The sequence below is a fragment of the Acomys minous genome, assembly GCF_964271855.1.
Source record: "Acomys minous genome assembly, chromosome: 4".
NCBI classification, from domain to species: Eukaryota; Metazoa; Chordata; class Mammalia; order Rodentia; family Muridae; genus Acomys; species Acomys minous.
Genome location: NC_140486.1, coordinates 132,233,590 through 132,254,206, shown reverse-complemented (window position 1 = coordinate 132,254,206; position 20,617 = coordinate 132,233,590). Strand labels below are relative to the sequence as shown.

Below are 20,617 nucleotides of genomic sequence, written 5' to 3'. Positions count from 1 at the left end.
TCTTGTCCTCCGAGGCTTTCTCTGTTTGCTTTCCCTGCAACCCAGGACCGCCTGCCCAGGGTGGCACTGCCCACAGTGGACTACACCTCTCCATCAGTCGTCACGTGAGAGCGTGCTCCACAGACATGCCCACAGGCCAACTTAGTGGAGGCAATTCCTTTATTGAGGTTCTGTCTTTCCAAATAACTCTAGTTTGTGGCTGGTTGACCAAACAAACTAGCACAGAGATAAAGTTAAAAAGCGTAAAAAAAGCACAGACTGAAATGTGCTGCACACCTGTAACACATGGGGAAACTGAGGCTACAGAGTGAGATTGTCTCCAAAAAACATAATCATAATAATAGTGATGAAGAAGAAGAAACACAGGGAAGGAAGTAGATTCAGTGACAGACAATCACTAATGTGTAATAGAAGTACACTGAATTTAGGAAAATAAAAAAGGTTTTTAAAGAGAAGCCTGCTGTACTCGGTTGTTAAACGCTGGAATGTAAGGAGTTGTAAATGCGAAGTAATTTGTGGATTGTGGATAAATACAAAAATCATTAATGAGTAAGCTCACTAGGGTAGACTCAAATATGCAGGTATATATGGATCTTTAAAATGTAACTTTTAGTGTCGTGTAGAGGAATTTTAATCCAGTAACATGGCTACTCTGGTAAGGGACCACATCCTAAGACCTAGGTCTGTGTGATCCGGGTAGAATGCAGGCACTCCCTTAGGATACACGGTTAGTCCTTGTGGCTGAAATACAGCGCCTTTGTTACACACCTTTAATCCCAAACAATGATGTCTAACTGAGGGACAGACAAAGTGACGAATCAGAGGAAGAATTGACAGAATGAGTCAGAGATGACTTGCACTGGTCCAGAGAGGCGGGGCTACCCAAGGATGGTGCAGAGAGAGTTTGTGGAGATGGCGCTGTAGAGTTTGGGAGTTCAGTACAGCTCAGTTGAGGGCATTTGAGTTCCTGAAGTTCAGTTTGTGGACTTCAGAGGCAGTTTTTCCAAGCAGAGCAATTCAGTGAGAAGTGGAGAAAAGCCAGTTTGAATTAGTCAGCTTGCAAAAGAGTTTTGAGACAGAACAGCTGAGTTGAACCAGCCAGCCAGAATTCAGAGGACTCAGGTTGTCAGCACCCACATGATGGCTCACAATCATATATAACGATCCCTCTTCTGGGCTCTGCAGCCACCAGGCACACATATGTTATACATACATGCGGCCAAAATATCCATATACATAAATTATACGTATGTAAACAAAACTAGAAAAGGGTAAGCTTATTCAGCAGTAAGTCTCAGAGGCTGAAAACATTCTAGACCTAGGTTAGCAGACGGAGTCTGGAAGCTGAGGCCTTCAAGGTCTTGGCTTACAGAAAATTAAATTGTACAGAGGCTAGAAGCTTCCAGGCCTAGGCCTGGGGATAGTTAGAAACACTGTGCTCAGCCCAGGCTTGTATTTGTAAAGCGTGGATACGGCTCTCATCTCATCCCTCATCTGAGGAAATAACGTTTACAGCGTGGCCGTACGCTGGATGGCTTCCTAATGCGGCGGCTTCTTTTCCCCCCTGATTTCTCACAGGTATCCCTTTGCACTGTCCAAGAGTTCCATGTATACAGTGGGAGCCCCTCACACCTGGCCTCACATCGTGGCAGCCTTGGTGTGGCTAATAGACTGCATCAAGGTATTTAATTGATAGTTTAAATGTTACCTTTGGTTTGGTTTTCTCACAAAAGTTTTCTATTTTTCTCCCAATCTGACTTTTGCAACTTGTCTCAAACTCTGCTTAAGTTTTCAAAGCACATTTGATTTGCAGCTCTTCAAACTTAGCATTAGAGAAAGATGAGCAAGGAAACGCTCTGCCTGACATAGAGTCGTTTTTCTTGAGGTGTTACAGCTTAGATAAAGATGATTCCATAGTTCTTCATGAAATTCATTTTCTCCTCTTTTACAAAATGAAATCAGTGTTCATTGCAAATAGAATGAATATTCTCCCGACTTACAGATAAACATCATTTTCTTTGGATATAATTTTAATTTGGTCTTGTGGTATTAGAAGTTGAACCCAGGGCGTGTCTTACCACCCAGCTATACTTCAGCCCTGGGTATGGGTTTCAAAGTCCTTTTTACTCTGTAAAGTGTGTACAGTCATGTGCTGCTTACAGATGTTTCAGCCACTGATGGATGACATGATAGTTCCATAAAGTTATCATAGATATGACTATTTCCATCACTTAGTGCTGAAGCCATTGAAGAGGCTGCCTGTGTCTCAGATGAGTCTGATATAAACTGTGCTGCAGCCTATCCAAGTATATATAGCACACGGAGTTAATGCTGCCTAACGTGTTCACTTATTTTAGAGTGAACTAATTTAAAACAAATGATGTTTACTGTAAAACAGTACCATCTTATTCCAGAAGCAGTCTCACAAACACTGTCTCTTGGCTAGATCAGGTAACCACATTCAAATACGGGCCTACGCTGACTAGGTTTGTGTAGGTGCAGTAGGAGGGCCACACGACAGAAGCAGCTGCTCATTCTCAGGAGGCAGCGCATGACTGTGTTGTTGTTTCTTTTTTTAAGCTTTTGCTACATACTGACAAATCTGCCTCCAGGGAAACTTGTAGCTATTAAAAACTAGTCAGTGACAGGTGAGAAGGTGCAGACCTTCAGTCCCAGAATGGAGGAGGCAGGGGCAGGCGGCCTTCCGAGTTCAAGGCCAACCTGGACTGCACAAAGAAGCCGCGTCTATTGTTTTAAACTCTTTACCTGTTTGGACTTTTTAAAGCAGCTTTTTTTCATAGTTTTACATCTTACTATTTGGTTTTTGTTGTTGTTGCTTTGGTTTGGGGGGTTGTTTGTTTGTTGTTTTTCGAGACAGGGTTTCTCTGTGCAAGTACTCTTAAACTGAGCTGTGCCTCCCAGCCCTGTTGTTTTCAAAGGGCTTTTAAATTTATTATCTCTGCGGGGCTGGAGAGATGGCTTAGTGGTTAAGATCGTTATCTGTTCTTCCAGAGGTCGAGAGTTCAATTCCCAGCAACCACATGGTGGCTCACAACATATGATCTGAATCTCTCTTCTACTTTGCATGAAGACAGAACATTCATATATGTAAAATAAATAAATCTTTTAAAAAACTTATTATCGCTGTGTGTAGATATGCTTATGTTATGGCACACATGTGAAAGTCAGAGGACAACCTTTTGGAGTTGGTTATTGATCCAGGACCCTTTTTGTTTTGTTTTTGTTTTTCGAGTCAGGGTTTCTCTGTGTGGAGCCATAGCTGTCCTGCACTTGATTTGTAGAACAGACTGGCCTCAACCTCACAGAGAGATTCGCCTGAGTGCTGGGATTGGAGGTGTGTGCCACTGCACCCAACTCTTGTTCATGCTTTTAATAGTGGACAGCATGACAAAGAATATAGCTATTTTTTTATGTGTTTTTATTTTTCATTCTTAAAGTTGGATATAAAGTTTCATACAAGTTTTGCACACCATGACAACTGTGGGGTCAAACTCAGGTTGGCGGGAGCTGCTGCCTCCCTCTCTTCAGCACTCTCTTCCTTTTGTTTTTAAATTAGTTTTCAAGAATGCTCTTTTGTTTGGGGCAGCTTGTTGGTTCTGGTGGTGTTTTATTTGCTTTAGGGTGAAGGGGACAAAGTCAAGACTGTGTACACACTGGCCTTGCATTGGAACAGCTGTACCTTCAGCCCATGAGGGTCATTCTGTGGATCAGACATGGACAGGTTAGAGAAACCAGCTTGCCTGTAGTCTAAGCACCCCCTTCCTTTTTTTCCTTCTGATTTTATATGATATATTATTCCGTTGTTGAGAATCGTTTATTGGACCAGGCTTGGTGACCAATGCCTGAGATCCCCACATTTGGGGGCAGAAGCAGGAGGATCAAAAGAAGAAGTTCAGGGCTTGAGGGCTCAGGCTATGCAGAGAGTTGAAGCCAGCCTAGACTGTACAGAAAGCCCTACTCAGAAATGATCCTCCTGCCTCAGCAGTCCACCCAACCTCCCACTGCTGGGGTTATAGGCACCCATAGCCCTGCTCAGCTTTTCTGTCATGCTGGGATGCAGGCTGAGGTCCTCGTGCTTGCACAGTGAGCGCCTCACCTGCTTGGCCATCCTCCCCAGCTGTTTTCTGAGACAGGATTTCTCACTGGTCCTTGTACTCTCTCCCTGGCTAGACTGACTGAGCAGCAGCCCCCCAGGATCTGCTAGTCCGCAGAGCATGGCCCCTCTACAGATATTAAAGTTCTGTGTCTTGTTAGTCCACACACACAACGTCCTGTCATTGGTTTCAAATTGCACTCAAAACGTTTTGGGGGAAAATTGCCATCTTGACAATATTGAGCATTGCCATTTGGCATACTACTAATTTTATTATTTATTCGTTTGTTTCTTCAGGAAAATGAAGTTTCCTTCATATCATGCAACATTTTTAAAGTTCCATTTGTTTTGAGGTTTTAATTATATTTCTAGGTTATTGTTGCTGAGATGTTCTTATTTTTTATTATCATTTTATCTTACTTTATGCATTGGTGCTTTGCCCACATGTGTATCTGTATGAACATGGTATATCTACTGCCATGTGGGTGCTGAGAATTGAACTCGGGTGCTCTTAACCACCCCGCCTTCTCTCTTTCACCCTCTTTTCTCACTATTTTGTTTGTTTGTTTGTTTATGTTTTGTTTTCAAGACAGGGTTTCCCTGTGTAACCTTAGCTGTCCTAGACTCACTTTGTAGACCAGGCTGGCCTCGAACTCACAGAGATTCGCCTGCCTCTGCCTCCCAAATGCTGGGATTAAAGGCATGAGCCACCACGCCCAGCTTTCTCACTATTTTTAATAAATTGTTTTACACCTATTCTAAATTATTTTCTATTACTACCGCTATTTATAAATAAATGCTTTTTTATTATTTAGTCATGATATATTCAGATAGAATATGGTATTTTTCCTACTAAAGTGAATCTGCTTTTATCTCAAGAGTGGTATTTGACACCAGGCTTAGTGATGAAAGCCTGTAATCTCAGCTACATAGGAAGTTAAGGTCGAGGAATCACAGCTTCCAGGCCAGGCCAGGCCAGCCTAGAGACTTAAGAATAAGTAACTCAGTGATGGACTTAGCATGGTTTAGCATGGTACATACAGCTGTAACAGGTTCAGCTATTGATGGCTGGAGATGGAGCTGAAGGATAGAATGCTTGTCTAGCAAGTACAAGATTTGGATTCAATCCATTGCCCACCACACTCACCCCCTCAAAAAAATGGTTGTAGGAACAATTGAAAATGTTCCTTTTTTTTTTTAATTTATGTATCCATGTGTACCTCTGTGCAGAGGCCTTAGAGGCCAGAAGAGGGCATTGGATCCACTAGAACTTTTGTCACAAGCATTTGTGAGCCGCCAACTTGGATGTTCGGAGTCAAACTTGAATCCTCAGGAAGAGCATCCAGTGCTCCTACCTGCTGAGCCATCTCTCCAGCTCCAAAAACATTGTTCTCGTGACTATATAGAATATATATTGGTTGGTGACCTCCATTTGTCCATTGTTCTGCTCCCAGATTGATTGATTATATTTTACAAGTGGTTTGGTTCCGTGCCTCACTCTTCCGCTGCATCTCTGCTCAGAGCTTGGCACATAATGTGTTGGCATCACAGCTGTTTGTAAAGGCTAAGTGAGGAAGTTCCACAAGCTCCGTCACAGTGTCGCATGAGTTCTGTAGCGATGATGCTTAGGCCCTGATTTAGATCTCCTGAGCCCTGAACACATGGTGGCAGCATCCTATGAGAAAATACCATGATTAGGGGTGGGGCATGGTTCCATTCTACGTCTGAAGATGTGCATAGTGACTTGTTCCTGTGATGAGCGTTTGTAGGCTGGGGTGAGAGGACTGCAGTGAATACAGGGCTAGCCTGGGCTCCACGTTTGTAGGCTGGGGTGAGAGGACTGCAATGAATACAGGGCTAGCCTGGGCTCCACGTTTGTAGGCTGGGGTGAGAGGACTGCAGTGAATACAGGGCTAGCCTGGGCTCCACGTTTGTAGGCTGGGGTGAGAGGACTACAGTGAATACAGGGCTAGCCTGGGCTCCATGTTGAGGACTGCAATGAATACAGGGCTAGCCTGGGCTCCATGTTGAGGTACAGAACAGCAGGGATACAGAGTGAGACCCTATCTCAAAAAATGTTAGTAAAGGGCTTGAGGGGTGACTTGGTTAAGAGAGCTTCCTGCTCTTCCAGAGAACCAGAATTTGGGTTCCAGGTAGCTCTTAATTACCTGTACCCCTAGCTCTAGGGGTCCACTGGCCTCTTCAGGCACCTACACTCACATGCACATGCCCACACATAGATGTATGCAGATGTGTGCTTTAAATTTTTTAGATTTTCTTTTTGTTTATGTTTTTGTTTTCTTTTGTTTGAGATAGGGTTTCTCTGTGTGGTATTGGCTGTCCTGGACTCACTCTGTAGAGCAGGCTAACCTTGAACTCACAGCAATCCTCCTGCCTCTGCCTCCCTGAGTGCTGGGAGTACATGCTTGTACCACCACAGCCAATTTAATTTTTTTTTTCTTTCAAACATAAACAAGAGCCCTGGCAGTGGCTTCCTCCTTTAGTCTCAGCACTCAGGAGACAAGGCAGGGTTAGTTCCAGGCCAGTCAGAGCTACATAGTGAGACTCTGTCTCTAAAATAAAAGCAGCGATAAATGTGCTTTAATCTCTTTACATCTTAAAGTCAGTGCTACTTCAACACTGAGTGCAGCACTATGCTGTCCTGGAGAGACAGCTACAGCTTGCACATCTGAGTGTGGCCTGCGCCAGTAAGCCTCTCCTCCGCCCTTGTATAGCAGTGCTGACAGGCAGCAGAGACCTGGGCGATGAGGCAGAGGCCCTATTCTGATTCTTGAGTCTGTCCTCCCCGTCTCTCAGACTTCATGAAACGTGTCCCTCTGCAGCCTGGTAAAGGCAAAGGTGAGCTGCTCCTGCTCTCCTGGATCTGCCCTAGCCTCATGATGCCTTCAACATAGGGAAAGGTGGCAGGACAAGCCACCCGGGCTGAGCGAAGGACAATGTCTTCCTGAAGTCACATCTCTGCTCTCGACAACATTTAGTTGTCTGAGGCGAGGTCTTGCTGTGTGTCCAAGGCTGGCCGGAACACTCCAGCCTTCCTGCCTTAGCCTCCTGAATACTACGGCAGGCAAGCACATTCTTAGGATTTTCTAACTTAAACATCTGTAGTGCAATCTGTAGTTCATATTTGTGGACTAAGCCGGGCATGGTAGCGCACGCCTTTACTCCTAGCACTCGGGAGGCAGAGGAGGGCTGATCTCTGAATTTGGGGCCAGTGTGGTCTACATTTAGAGTTCCAGGACAGCCAGGGCTACCTAGAGAAACCCTATCTAAAAAAAAGAGAGAAAAAGCATAAAGTTTATATTTGAATTTATATAACAAGCAGTTAACTAGTGAATAATTTAATTAAGTAATATGTTAAAATTTCCTCTGGCTGCCACATGTATGCTGTATTGTATGTACGCACACTACACACACAAAAAAAGTAAAAATAAAATAAAGTATGTGCTCTCACTGTTTTAGTAATAGCAAATCTCGATGTTTAATTATTAAAATATGAAGTGTCACATTTAAGACTCGATAAACTCTCTTTTTAGAATTTTCAGTTGTATGTTTAAATATTTCTAAAATTTCTCAAACAAGTGAATTTTACAAACTATCAACTCATGTGTTGTTTGTGTTCTAATTAAGATTCATACTGCCATGAAAGAAAGCTCACCTTTATTTGATGATGGGCAGCCTTGGGGAGAAGAAACTGAAGATGGAATTATACATAATAAGGTATATTATACATTATTGTAAATAATACATAGCGAGTGCTTTGATAATGTTAACTAAAAATTATTCTTTTATAGAAATTGTCTTTTGCTTTCTAACAAATTTTTGAAGTTTTTTTGTTTTTTTTTTGTTTTTTGTTTTTTAACGTACTCTAGCCTCTTTAATTTTTTTGTGTAAAAACCCTTATGTGGAGCTTTGGTCCTCTGAACAGAAGCTCTGGTGTGGATTTTCACAAAACAGTCAGTGAATTCCTAATAAGAAGACATAGTGGGCCTAGTCTCCTTCCAGAGGTCAGGGGTCAGGTAGCTCTAGGTACTGGAGATGGTGTCAGCGGTGGCCTTGGCAAAGTCGCCAGATTCTCATATGTATCCCTGACTGTCCTGGAACTCTCTGTGTAGACCAGGCTGGCTCCTGACTCACAGAAATCTCTCTGCCTCTCGCTTCCAAATGCTGGGATTAGTGACATGGGCAAATATACCTGCAAAATACACATAAAATAAAATAAATCCCAAAAAAATGTGCGTGCGCACGCGTGCAAACATGCACATGTGAAATTAAAGGACAGCTTTCAGGAGTTCTTTTTTCTTCCCAGTACAGATTCCGAGTGTAGAATCAAGAGGGTCAGACTTGTACAGTAAGGCCTTTTACCCCTGCGCTGCTGCTGCTGCTGCTGCTGCTGCTGTTGTTGGGTCTTTGTTTGTTTGTTTTAATACGCTTTTTTAAAACAAGAATAAGCCACTTTTCTGCTTAAATAATGATCCAAGCTGGAGAGTCTTCTGAGAGTCTTTCAACCTTTCCTCAGACTGGAGGCAGAACTCTTGAGAGCCCTCACCTGATACATCCAGAGCCTTGGGTTCAGTCCTCAGCAGCTCAGCAGTAACAACCGAATCCCAGGGCAAGTCACCCATGGCACAGCCCATACCAGACTACACTTAGCTCTACCCCAGTTTCCTGGCTCAGCTATTAGCTTTCTTGGCTTTCAGCCTAAAGATTAAGCCAGTGAACGTTCCTGACCACACAAGATGACAGTAACCACAGAAGCACTTTTGGAACCACTGAACACCTTCTCAGTTACAGCACACTGTCACAGACGACAGCTTTACCAGCTTCTGATCGGTCCCCAGACTGAAAACCTGGGGAAGCTGATTCACTCTTGACAGATCCACAAGAAATAAACTTAAGTGCCAGGGAGACGCAGTAACTTACCGTCAGTGCCCCTCTGGCTACAGGAGTGTTACTGCCTGTTCAGGGGTGCCCTGAACCCAAGGTAGTGAGAGGGTTTCTTAGTAAGCACACGGTTGGTGCAAAGGGACCTGTAGCCAGTGACAGTGTCATTGTAGTCACAGGTTTATTAGCTGTGTTCTGACATTCATAATGAGTCCCTCTCTGCTAACTGGACCGAATCAGTCCGTTCCATTCCTGTTTTGTTCTGCCAGTCTTCGAGACGCACAGAAGTTACTCACAGTGCTTTTGTTTTGGCTTGTTAATGTATTTATATTTTGTGTGTGTGTGTGTGATTTGCCTGCATGTATGTCTGTGTACTGTATGTGTATATGTGTACAGTGCCTGTGTAGGCCAAAAGAGGTGGTCAGGTCCTCTGGGCTGGAGTCTGTGGTCAGTTGTAACCCACCATGTGGATGCTGGGAACCACACCAAGTCTTCTCCGATGGCAGCGATTGCTCCTAACCACTGAGCCATCCCAAGCTACAGTGTGCTTGCTCTTAACCACTGAGCCATCCCAAGCTACGGCGTGCTTGCTCTTAACCACTGAGCCATCCCAAGCTACAGTGTGCTTGCTCTTAACCACTGAGCCATCCCAAGCTACAGTGTGCTTGCTTTTTTTTTTTTTTTTTTTGACACAGGGTTTCTCTGCTACCCTGGCTGTCCTGGGCTCGCTTTGTAGACCAGGCTGACCTGGAGCTCATAGTGATCCACCTGCCTCTGCCTCCCGTGCTCCACCATTCTTTTTTGTTGTTGTTGCTGGCGGTTGGTGGCTTGGTTGGTTTGTTTTCTTATGTTTATGAATGCTTTGCCTATATATACGTGTGTGTACCACATGCTTGCCTGGTTCCTAGGGAAGTCAGAGCATCGGGTACCCTGGGACTAAAGCTGTGAGTGGCGGTGAAGCACCATGTGGGCGCGAACCCAGGTCCTCTGCAAGAGAGGCGAGGGCGCTCAGCCCCTGGGTCTTTCCAGCCCCAGCATTCGTCTTAAAGAAGACTAAGCTTATTCAGTTTATGTTGAATTACATTTATTCAACATGAGCTTCCCGAGTTGGCTTCAAAATATATTCTCTATCCAAATTTGGTATTTTCATCCCCATTCATAGTTACAAGTAATGGATTGTGTGCATCTTTACAACACAGCAAATGACGGGTTTTTAATCTCTTGTTCTGAGAAATTCATATAACTGCTTACTATTCTTGCAAATTTGAATCTCCAGTATGGGGGGAAAAAAAACTAAAGATTCATGTCTTTGTTTTTAAAATGTGCTTAACCCACCAGCTGTTCCTGGACTACACCATAAAATGCTACGAGAGCTTCATGTCCGGGGCCGACAGCTTTGAGGAGATGAACATGGAGCTGCAGTCGAAGCTGAGTGAGTCCCTGTTGCGCTGCTTTGCCTGCCGTGCCTGGTGCTTCGCCAGCTGCTTTACAGCGAGGTGGACGGAAGGCCTACTCAGCCTGAGTCGTAGCCCTCGATGGCTGCAGAGCTTAAGAAACGCATGGTCCAGGAGGAGTTCTGCAAACTAGACAGCAATGTAATAAAACACCAAGTAGGCCGGACACTGGTGGCACATAACTCTAATCCCAGTACTCAGGTTGCTGAGATCAAAGCCAGCCTCGTCTTCAAAGTGAGTTTGAGGACACTGAGGACTACATAGATAAACCCCATCTCAAAAAAGTACAAAATGCTCTTTGCAAGGACACAGAAGATATTTGTACATGCTTTAATATTTAAGAAGTTACAGCACTACTTATGGAAAATATATGAAGTCTCTCTATTAAAACTTGGGGGAAGTTAACAGGCCATTGTGTTTCTAAATAAATTATTTTCCGCTCATTGATACCTAGTGATAGGGAAATATCACCTTGACAACCACAGCATAAAAAATGAGAGGGAAAAACAAAAGTATTCCCAGGAGTGCTTCATCCTAAAGAGCAAAGAGGACAGTTCTAGCTTGTGCACGTGGGACAGGGAACAGGTGGATACATCCAAAAAGGCAAAAGTCGAGGCTAGAGAAATGGCTCAGTCGATAAAGTACATCCTCAACCAGCATGGGGACCTGAATCTGGATCCCACACTCATAAAAGCACCCAGCTCAGCAGGTGGACTGTGTCCCTAGAGCCTGCTGACCAAGTCCAACCGAAGCAGGCACCTTATCTAAAAGCATAGGATGAAAATAACTGAGGAAGGCACACAGCCTCAGCCTGTGACCTCTACAGCACACATGCACACTCAAGGCATACATAACACACACACGCAAAATTCACTTTGATTTATTATGAAAAGCAGTTTCTGAGTTATTTAACATTTCTATATATAATTAAATTAATCCACTCAGATACACATTTATTACATACCTACTATGTTTAGGCACCGTAATGGAGAAGATCTTGGCCTTATGAGCTTGTATTCTTGAGACAGGGAGGACGGTAAGCAAGTGAGGGGCTGCCAGGCAAATAAATGGCAACAAGCACTGTGGCCCCGGGTCAGCGGCTGAAGGGAAGCAGGTTGTTCCATGGAGTGAAGCAAGGGCGTGCTGTCACAGAAGGCATCTGCTGCATCGGTGTTGGCGGGGTGAGGGAGGAAGATGCCGAAACCCTCAGGAGCGCTGGGGCCGATACTGATGGGGTGTTTGGCTTTGTCTCCAGAGGATTTGTATAAGGTAGATGCGTCCAAGCTGGAATCATTAGCAGCAGAAAACAAGGCACTAAATGAACAGATTGCAAGACTGGAGCAAGAAAGAGAAAAAGAACCGGTTAGTAAATGTGTTTTTAAATGGGTAAACAAACAAGCTTCTTTAAGGTGAGGGCTTTTATACATTACAGACCTTTCAGTGAGCCCACGTGTGGTGTCTGTGGCCCATCAGTCGTGGCCTGGTGGTACTCAGGGTGTGATGAAAGACTCTTTCATCATAGAGCAAGGTCCCTGGAGTGTACAGGGGGCACTGTTCTCCAGACGCCTGAAGTCTAGTTCATGAAAACAGCGGTAACAAACTGCGTATAAAGTACGTGGTTTCATAAAAGCAGGGTGATAGTAGGAGAGTTTTTTTTTTTAAGTGTATATGGGTGTTTTGCCTGCATGCACATGTGTGTGCCACATGATAACCGTGCCCATGGAGACCTGTGAAGGGTGTCGGGTCCCCTGAACTCAAGATTCAGATGGTGGTTAGCCACTGTGTGGGTGCTGGAAATCAAATCCAGGTCTGGGGAAGAGCAGCCAGTGCTCATCTTAACCCTGAGCTGTCTCTCCAGCCCTGACAGCAGCATCTTAACTTTCACTTCTGTCTCACTAGTGGAGCACCCAGATTGTTCTGTGAAGTAATCAGATATTAAGTACTTCTGTTTCTACATTTTCCTTGGTTTTTCCCTATCCTAAACTGTTTGAAGTCTCATTAAATTATTAAGTTGTAGTAATACCATAGTTATTTTTTAGTTCTTTTTGGCTTCCTCTAAGATAAGTGTAACTAATACTGATTTCTTTAAAATGTAGAATGCTTCTTGGTGAAAATAATTTAATATGTTCTTTATTTCAAGAATCGTCTGATATCATTGAAGAAACTGAGAGCTTCCTTACAAGCAGATGTTCAAAAGTATAAAGCATACATGAGCAATTTGGAGTCTCATTCATCCATTCTGGACCAGAAATTGAGTGGCCTTGATGATGAAATTAGTAGAGTAGGTAAGCAGAGCTAATGGTAAAAGAGGCCGCTGAAGTGGGCCTCTGCGCCTTTGTGGACTTGTCTCATTGGTAAACAGCTGGGTAATCTTTTCCTTTGTGAGAACTTTCTGCTATAACAAACTATTACGTAGTTAGTACATGGATTATAAGACTGAGAATTTGTTCCCTCAGTCAGACAGAGTGGTGCACACCTTTAATTCTTGCACTTGGGAGGCAGAGGCAGGCGGATTTCTGTGAGTTCGAGGCCAGCCTGGTCTAGTCTACATAGTGAATTCCAGGACAGCCAGAGCTACATAATGAACCCTTGTGTGGAGAACAACAACAACAACAACAACAACAACAACAATAATAATAATAGCAGCTGCCATAATAACAACAACAACACTGTGTCTCTTCTTTTTTTTCCTCTTTTTTAAAGGCTGTCTTTGTATCCCACCACCCTCACCTCCCCACCCCCTACCCCCACGCTGGCTTTGAATTAATGACTCTCCTGCCTCAGCCTCCAGGGGGCTTTTAATTCATAGCCCAATCTTGCCTCAAACTCAAAATCCTGCCTCCTCGGCTTGCTAAAAACTATGATTATAAAATGCCACCACACCCTTCTGTTCTGTTGTTGTTGTTAATTTTCTGAGTGTGAATGTTCTGCCTGCATGTATGTAAGTGCACCACATGTGTACTAGCTGCCCCCAGTTTTAAATGAAGCCTTGGACAGGCCTACATTTTTGGCATATAGTTCTTTCTGAAGCTTTAGAAGCCAGTGTGGATGAAGCTACAAAAGTTTAGCTGTATTGACTTATGTCATTAATGAGGTAAGATCAGTTGTCCAGAAGAAAGGGTGTGTGGTTATAACAAGGGTGTTTAAACGCCAACCATCTTTTGTTTTGTTTTGTTTTTGTGTTTGTTTTTCGAGACAGGGTTTTTCTGTGTAGCCTTGACTGGCCTGGACTCAATTTGTAGACCAGGCTGGCCTCAAACTCAAGAAATCCTCCTGCCTCTGCCTCCCAAGTGCTGGGATTAAAGGCGTGCACCACTACCACTACTACTACCATTTAGGAATTAAATTTGAAAATTGTGTTTCTTCCAATGCAGAACTAGAATGTGAAACAATAAAGCAAGAGAACACTCGACTCCAGACTGTTGTTGAAAACCAGAAGTACTCAGTTGCTGACATTGAGAGAATAAATCATGAAAAAAATGAATTGCAGCAGACCATTAATAAATTAACCAAAGACCTGGAGGCCGAACAACAACAAATGTGGAATGAGGAATTAAAGTATGCCCGAGGCAAAGAGGCTGTAAGTCACACTATATTCTCAGGGGCCACTCACCGCAGCCGACCTCAGTAAAGGTCGTGTAACCACGAGGAACTCAGTGGGTAGAGTGTTAAAGTTTTCTGGCACTGACATTTTTCACAACCGAAACACTCATATCCTTATGTCAACTCATTAACACCCAATATATGTCAGTCAAATTTAAAATAAACTCAATTTTCTGATAATGAGTCATGAAGTCAGGGAGGAAAAAAGATATACATGATTCTGACATAGAGTGAGCAAGCAGGTCAGTGTCAGTAGTTGTGGGTGTTCTCTTTCTGTCCTGACCCTTGTAGGCAAGCTCCGTCCCCGTGTATAAAGGAAATATATATGCACACTTGTAAGAACTACTTAGAAATACACCTGAGTGACAGAGTGCAAGCGTGGCATGCTCAGGACACCAGCTTTTGTCGTAATACTAAGGAGAAGGATGCGGCAGCCACAGTCTTGGAACCCAGAGTTTGGTCGACCCTGGTGTGGCTTCGCCTGCAGTTTGGCGCTGTCTGCTTACGTGGTCTGCATCTTCTCACCTTCCGTAGCCTCCACGTGCTTTAGGAAATGAAGTGCGTTACTTCAGGGTCCTTTATCTCTCAAACGCTGTGTAAGAAAGGGAAGGTTACAAATCTCTGCACTACGTAAGCATCGGCTCTATGAAGCTAAAAAGAATAACAGATTTATTTAGATAAATAGAGAGAAGGGGGAAATCTAGGAACTAGTAAGCAGTGGCCTTGGCGGACCTCAACTCTGGCCACATGAAAAAAGCTGAGTGTGCGGGGTACCTGAGAGCTGCCTGAGATCACACCAGAGGATCTCACCAGGACACTAACGCTCATTCCAAGCAACGCGTCTGTAACGTTTTTTCCTGTACCAACTTTTTGCCACACAATCCAACTCTGGTAGTGCCCTTCCCACACTCCCATGAAGTATAGCACTGCGGCTTCATCTAGATGATCAGAGGTGTTTACTGTGGGAACAAGAAACCAGACACAGATGCAGTGAACTCTTGCAGGCTTTTTCATTAGAGCCACAAGCAGAAGAACAGATAAATTCTCACTTGGTCCTAGACCAAGTGCACTAGACCAAGATCACTGCATTACCGTGGAACAGCATAAGGAAGGAGAGAGAGGATGTGTCTGCTTCTGTAGCGCTCACCTGCAGCCAGTGACAGTGAGCTAATACGTGAGAGTGTGGGCAGCCAGGGGCTCCGCTAGGGGGAGGAGGGACAGAGATAGGAGCTACTAAAAATGTTCTCAATATAGTTAGCACTCTGAAATGCAAATTATCTGCTTCATTTATTTTTGGTAATTAAATGCTTTAATTTATATATTGTCAAATCTAAGTTTTAGTTTTATCTCATATTTCTATCTAGGTTTGAGGAGGTAAATTTTAGTTGCTAACAAAACGTGGACTTAATCTAAACTATACAGACTAAATGAGATAACAATGGTGTGCTACTCACTGGCCGGTCACAACTGTAGAGTTATTGCGCAAACCTTTCATTTGCATGTTTTAAAATTGCTGCCCTTTATTTATCAAACTACCACCAACTGGCATAACAGCTTGTATAGCATTGCAGAGGCAACCACTGAGGACCCACGGTGTTTACTTGTAACATTTCTCCGGTTCTCCTTTCCCAGATTGAGGCACAATTAGCGGAGTACCACAAGCTGGCCAGAAAGCTGAAGCTCCTCCCCAAAGGTGCTGAGAATTCCAAAGGCTATGACTTCGAAATTAAGTTTAATCCTGAGGCTGGCGCCAAATGTCTTGTCAAATACAGGGCGCAAGTGTATGTAAGTATGTGTTCAAACCCCAGTTATCTGTGACTGAGGACTAAGGAGGAAGTCACTGACCTGCCCTCTCTTTCTTCCGAGGAGCGGAAGTCTTGTTTCACATGTAATGTTTCATTTGTAAGTTGATAACAAGTACAGTATCAGGAGTGTGTCAACAATCCGAGGAAACCTTTGTTTTCAGTTACCTTCAGCCCCTCTTGGGAGAGCAACATTAGTAAACGCCAAGTGTGTGCCACACTGGAAGTCCTTACAAGGCTGGTCACCAGGCATTCTGTCCAGCCAGGGAGCTGAAGGGGGTGGTGGTCCTACAGTGAAATCTTGAAAGATGAAGATACCTCTGTGGAAAAAGTTCTAGGAACAACCACACACATGAAAACATAAAGTATAATGAATTATTTTTAAAGGCAGAAAAAAAGAAAAAGAAATGTCAGTAATCAGCAACAGCAAAAAGTTCTTAGTTTTAAAATGACCAAGGAAAGCCATGCGTGGTGGCTCATGCCTTTAATCCCAGCACCTGGAAGGCGGAGGCAGGTGGATCTCTGTGAATTTGATGCCAGCCTGGTCTACAAAGTTAGTCCAGTATAGCCAAGGTACACAGAAAAACCCTGTCTCAAAAACAAAAAACCAAAACAGACAAACAAATAAAATGTCCAAGGAGACAATTTTGAGAAGAAATTTTTTAATTGCTATGTTACAATTTTTAGATTATTCATAAGTGTTAAAGTTTTATTACCAATACTAAAATGCCACCTTTGAAATATTTAGCTTTTGAATATAAAAATGCAAGAGTCAAAGGCTATGCATTTTTCCATTGAGAATGATTCATCTAGTCTATTGGCAAGCCACCCTGAACCTGCTGATCTCATCTAATCGGAAGCTAAGCGGGGCTGGGTCTGGTTAGTGCTTGCATCTACCATGTGTCTGTTGTGTATAGACTGTGTGCTAGAGATACAACACCAAGTAGAGCCGTGTTTTCTCAGAGAGAGAAGCTGATTGATGAACAGACAGTGTTTAAATCAAGCCAGCTAGATCCTGCCCCACTCCCACCCTTTTTTCTTTTTCATTTACTTACTTACTTACTTACTTATTTATTATGTACACAGAGCTCTGCCTGCATGTACATCTACAGGCCAGAAGAGGGCATCAGATCACATTATAGATGATTGTGAGCCACCATGTGGTTGCTGGGAATTGAAATCAGGACCTCTGGAAATAAAGTCAGTGCTCTTAACCTCTGAGCCATCTCTCCAGTCCCCCTTTTTTTCAATAGTGTTTTTGAGACAGGATTGTACTGTGAATCCTGGCCTGTGACTCACCATGTAGCCCATCCAGGTCTCAACTCATGGCAGTGCTGGTCTCACAGGCCTCTGAGTGCTGGGACTGCAGGCGTGTGCCACATGCTCAGCTTCTGCACTTGCTTCAGGGTCTCACTGTAGCTCTGGCTGTGAGTCACTCCCTGCTTGCATCAGACTGGCCTCGCGCTCCTCCTGCTAGGTGCTGGGACACTCAGGCTAGAGTTGCTTCTAGTTAGGGAAAGCAGGTGCACACGGTGAACACTCAGCTGCTCGCTGGTTCTGCAAGCCACTAGCTGTCAACCAGGGTACAGCCAGGCAGCGTTCGCCCATCACAGCTCTGAGTGGTAAAGCAATTACCTCGATCAAATAATAGTCTTGTAAAAGGTAGAGAATACGTTCAGAAAGCAAGAAATTTACTCTGCTCTCTAGAAATATTGTTATACTTTAGGTAGAAATAGGGTGCTGGAGCGATGGCTCGGTTAAGAGCGTTCACAGCTGTTACAGACACCCCACATTAGAAGCCTGGCCCCTGCAGCACCTAACCCACACGCACTTGTTACTCCAGCACCAGGGGATCCTGGGCTCTGCCTCTGCGGACGTCTGCATTCAGTGTGCACATATAGCCACATAACTAATTTTTAAAAATCCAAAAAAGAGAAAGTAGATATAGTTAGAAACGATGGCATCCGCCTTTCTTTTATTTATTTATTTGTTATAACTGATTCCCTCACATCCCAACTGTTAACCCCTTGCCTCCCGTTCTCTAGCATCTGTCTTCAACCTAGCTACTTGGACAAGAGATATAAAAAGGCATGGAATCTTTTAAAAACAGGATGAACTGGGGTAGTTCTGTGTTGTGTCGTGTTGTGTTGTGTGGTTTGGGGTTGGGCAAGGGTTTTCATTGTTCTGTTTTTTATTAGAGTATAGAAAGGTGTACAGGAGAGCACATGTTGGAAGGCGGGTCTCACGGCTTAGACAACAAGGCACATGCAATGACACACATGCGGAGGGCAGGTCTCACGGCTTAGACAGCAAGACACATGCAATGACACACATGTGGAGGGCAGGTCTCACGGCTTAGACAACAAGGCACATGCAATGACACACATGTTGGAAGGCGGGTCTCACGGCTTAGACAACAAGGCACATGCAGTGACACACATGTGGAGGGCAGGTCTCATGGCTTAGACAGCAGGGTCTTTACCCCCTGAGCCATCGTGCACATCCTGTTTTTACTTTGCTGAAATTAACTTGTAGTCTAGAGCAGCCTCAGACTCCTGGGGTTAGAGATTTGTATGTCCAGACTCATCACCAGAAGCTGAGCTCACACTCTAGTGTAGAAGGTCTTGTGTTTGCACATCACCAAAAAGGAGCTGCTCAAAATTAGAAGCCAAGAATAGCCTTAAAATGCCTACTTGACACATAATGTCCTATGGCATTTTCTTTTTGAAGTGATGAAATATTTTAAAAGGACAAATGACATTTGTATGGTATATAACATTATAAATATACTAAATCCACTAAGCTTAGTTTCAAGTTTAATTTTATATAACTGTTTCTATTTAATCATTTTAAAGTGTGTATTAACTCAATTTTTAAAAGTACAATGAGAAATAATGACGTATAGTATTGAAATAAAACCAGTGGATTAGAAGACAAATACAAATACGACCAGAATTATACAAGTTAATCTTGGCAAAGTATTAAGAGAAGTGGCTCATGGTTAAGAGTGTGCCCTGCAGTCGTACAGGACCCAGGTTCCGCGCACAGCACCCACATCAGTCAACTTACAACACACTATAGCTCCAGCTCCAGGTAGACTCAGCAGGCACCTGCACTCATATGCACATATGTACACATGCACACACGTTTACATGTGTCAGGTTTTTGTGACACATCTGTAATCCCAGCACTTGGGAGGATGAAGGTTGAGACTAGCTTTTTTTCTTTTCCTAAACCTTGTCTTAAAAAAAAATCAAAAATGTTTTCTCATCAATGATATATTAGATTTAAAATGTCATGGCTTTATTTTTTTTTTTCCAAAACTGACTTATAATATTTACATGCCTTATGGGAGAAGTTTTATAATTAGATACTTTGTCACTACGTTTCTATGTATTTTCTAGTTACCTCTCAAAGAACTCTTGAATGAAAGTGAAGAAGAAATTAACAGAGCTCTCAATAAAAAGATGAGTCTGGAGGATGCTTTAGAACAAGTAAGTACAGCACAAGGCAGCGGAAGCAGAACACTGAGTGACACTGTGGTTTCTGGGCAGGAATGGTTTGGCTTTTTATTTTGTTTTTTGAGACAGGGTTTCTCTGTGTAGATCTGGCTATTCTGGAACTCACTCTATAGACCAGACTGGCCTCGAACTCAGAGATGTCTGCCTCTGCCTTCCATAAATTTTAATAAAATTATGAAAAATGGAAGTTGGTGCTAACATTGACAGGTACTAAGTTCTTTAACTATCTGAGGCTCCATTTACCGCTATAATAAAGTGGAGTAAACGCAATTTTTTTTTATTGCTTCTTGGCAAAATCCAGTGTCCTTTTTATAGTCAAGTCGATTGGCTATGTGTTTCTTAAAACTCAGTGTGTGAGGTTTCTTAAGTAATTTTCAACTGGGTGTGGTGGTACAAGCCTGTTCTCCCAGCACTGAGGAGCAGACACCTGAGACATATGCCATCTCTAACCCTGAGATACCAGACTAGTTAATTAAGAAACTGCTTCAAACTCATTCAAACTGTTTTTACGTGGTTGCAAACAGTGAGTGAAACCCTGGTTAACTCAGCTCTTCAGGAACTATTGCAATATTTAAGGTTATCTGTCTCAAAACAGACTTGTTCTTTTTTTTAATCTGTAAATAAACCTGTGGCATTTCATAAGTAACTATCCAAGTAATCCACAGAGAGGTGTTTTCACTGTTAACATCTGACTTTGTGGACTGCAGATACTTTCTTAGCATGTGCCTGCACACTTAGGTTCTATCCCCAGTGCCACAAAAAAAGGGAGGGGGGCATGCTACTTTGCATTAGAAAGACTGTTTCTAATACAAGGCCAGGAGTATTGCCTTGGACCTCAATTTCAGCACTTTGAAAGCAGAGGCCAGGAGAGCTGCAAGTTCAGGCCTGTCTGGGCCCCAGAGTAAGACCCTATCTCGAAAAAATAAAAGACAGAATAAAAAAATAAATAAAAAACCAGCAACCCCAGCCCTTGGGAGGCTGTTTTTTAAATACAGATGAATAGCGTTATATTATGCACACATACAGCGTGCTGTTGCCACTGTGGTGGACAGCTAGAAGAAGAACGCAGCCGTCAGCATGAATGTGGAGAGTGACTCAGAACTCGGATCATATGATGGCTCTGGTTGTAGTTTTCAGAAATGTATTTATTCATCTGGATGTGTGTGCACCATGTATATGCCTGGTGCCTGTGGAGACCAGAAGAGGATGTGAGTGCCCTGA

At 43.4% G+C, this 20,617-nt stretch overlaps 1 protein-coding gene across 1 annotated transcript in view; it reads left to right on the top strand.

Annotated features, from left to right (window-relative positions):
• NDC80 (NDC80 kinetochore complex component) overlaps positions 1-20,617 on the top strand; it is a 33,264-nt gene that overhangs the window by 6,392 nt on the left and 6,255 nt on the right. Inside the window, exons 6-13 of the mRNA XM_084780276.1 lie at positions 1,579-1,681; positions 7,763-7,852; positions 10,355-10,448; positions 11,726-11,832; positions 12,611-12,755; positions 13,845-14,050; positions 15,706-15,858; positions 19,280-19,369. Coding sequence (XP_084636402.1) covers positions 1,579-1,681; positions 7,763-7,852; positions 10,355-10,448; positions 11,726-11,832; positions 12,611-12,755; positions 13,845-14,050; positions 15,706-15,858; positions 19,280-19,369 — 988 coding nt within the window. The remainder of the gene's footprint in view (positions 1-1,578; positions 1,682-7,762; positions 7,853-10,354; positions 10,449-11,725; positions 11,833-12,610; positions 12,756-13,844; positions 14,051-15,705; positions 15,859-19,279; positions 19,370-20,617) is intronic.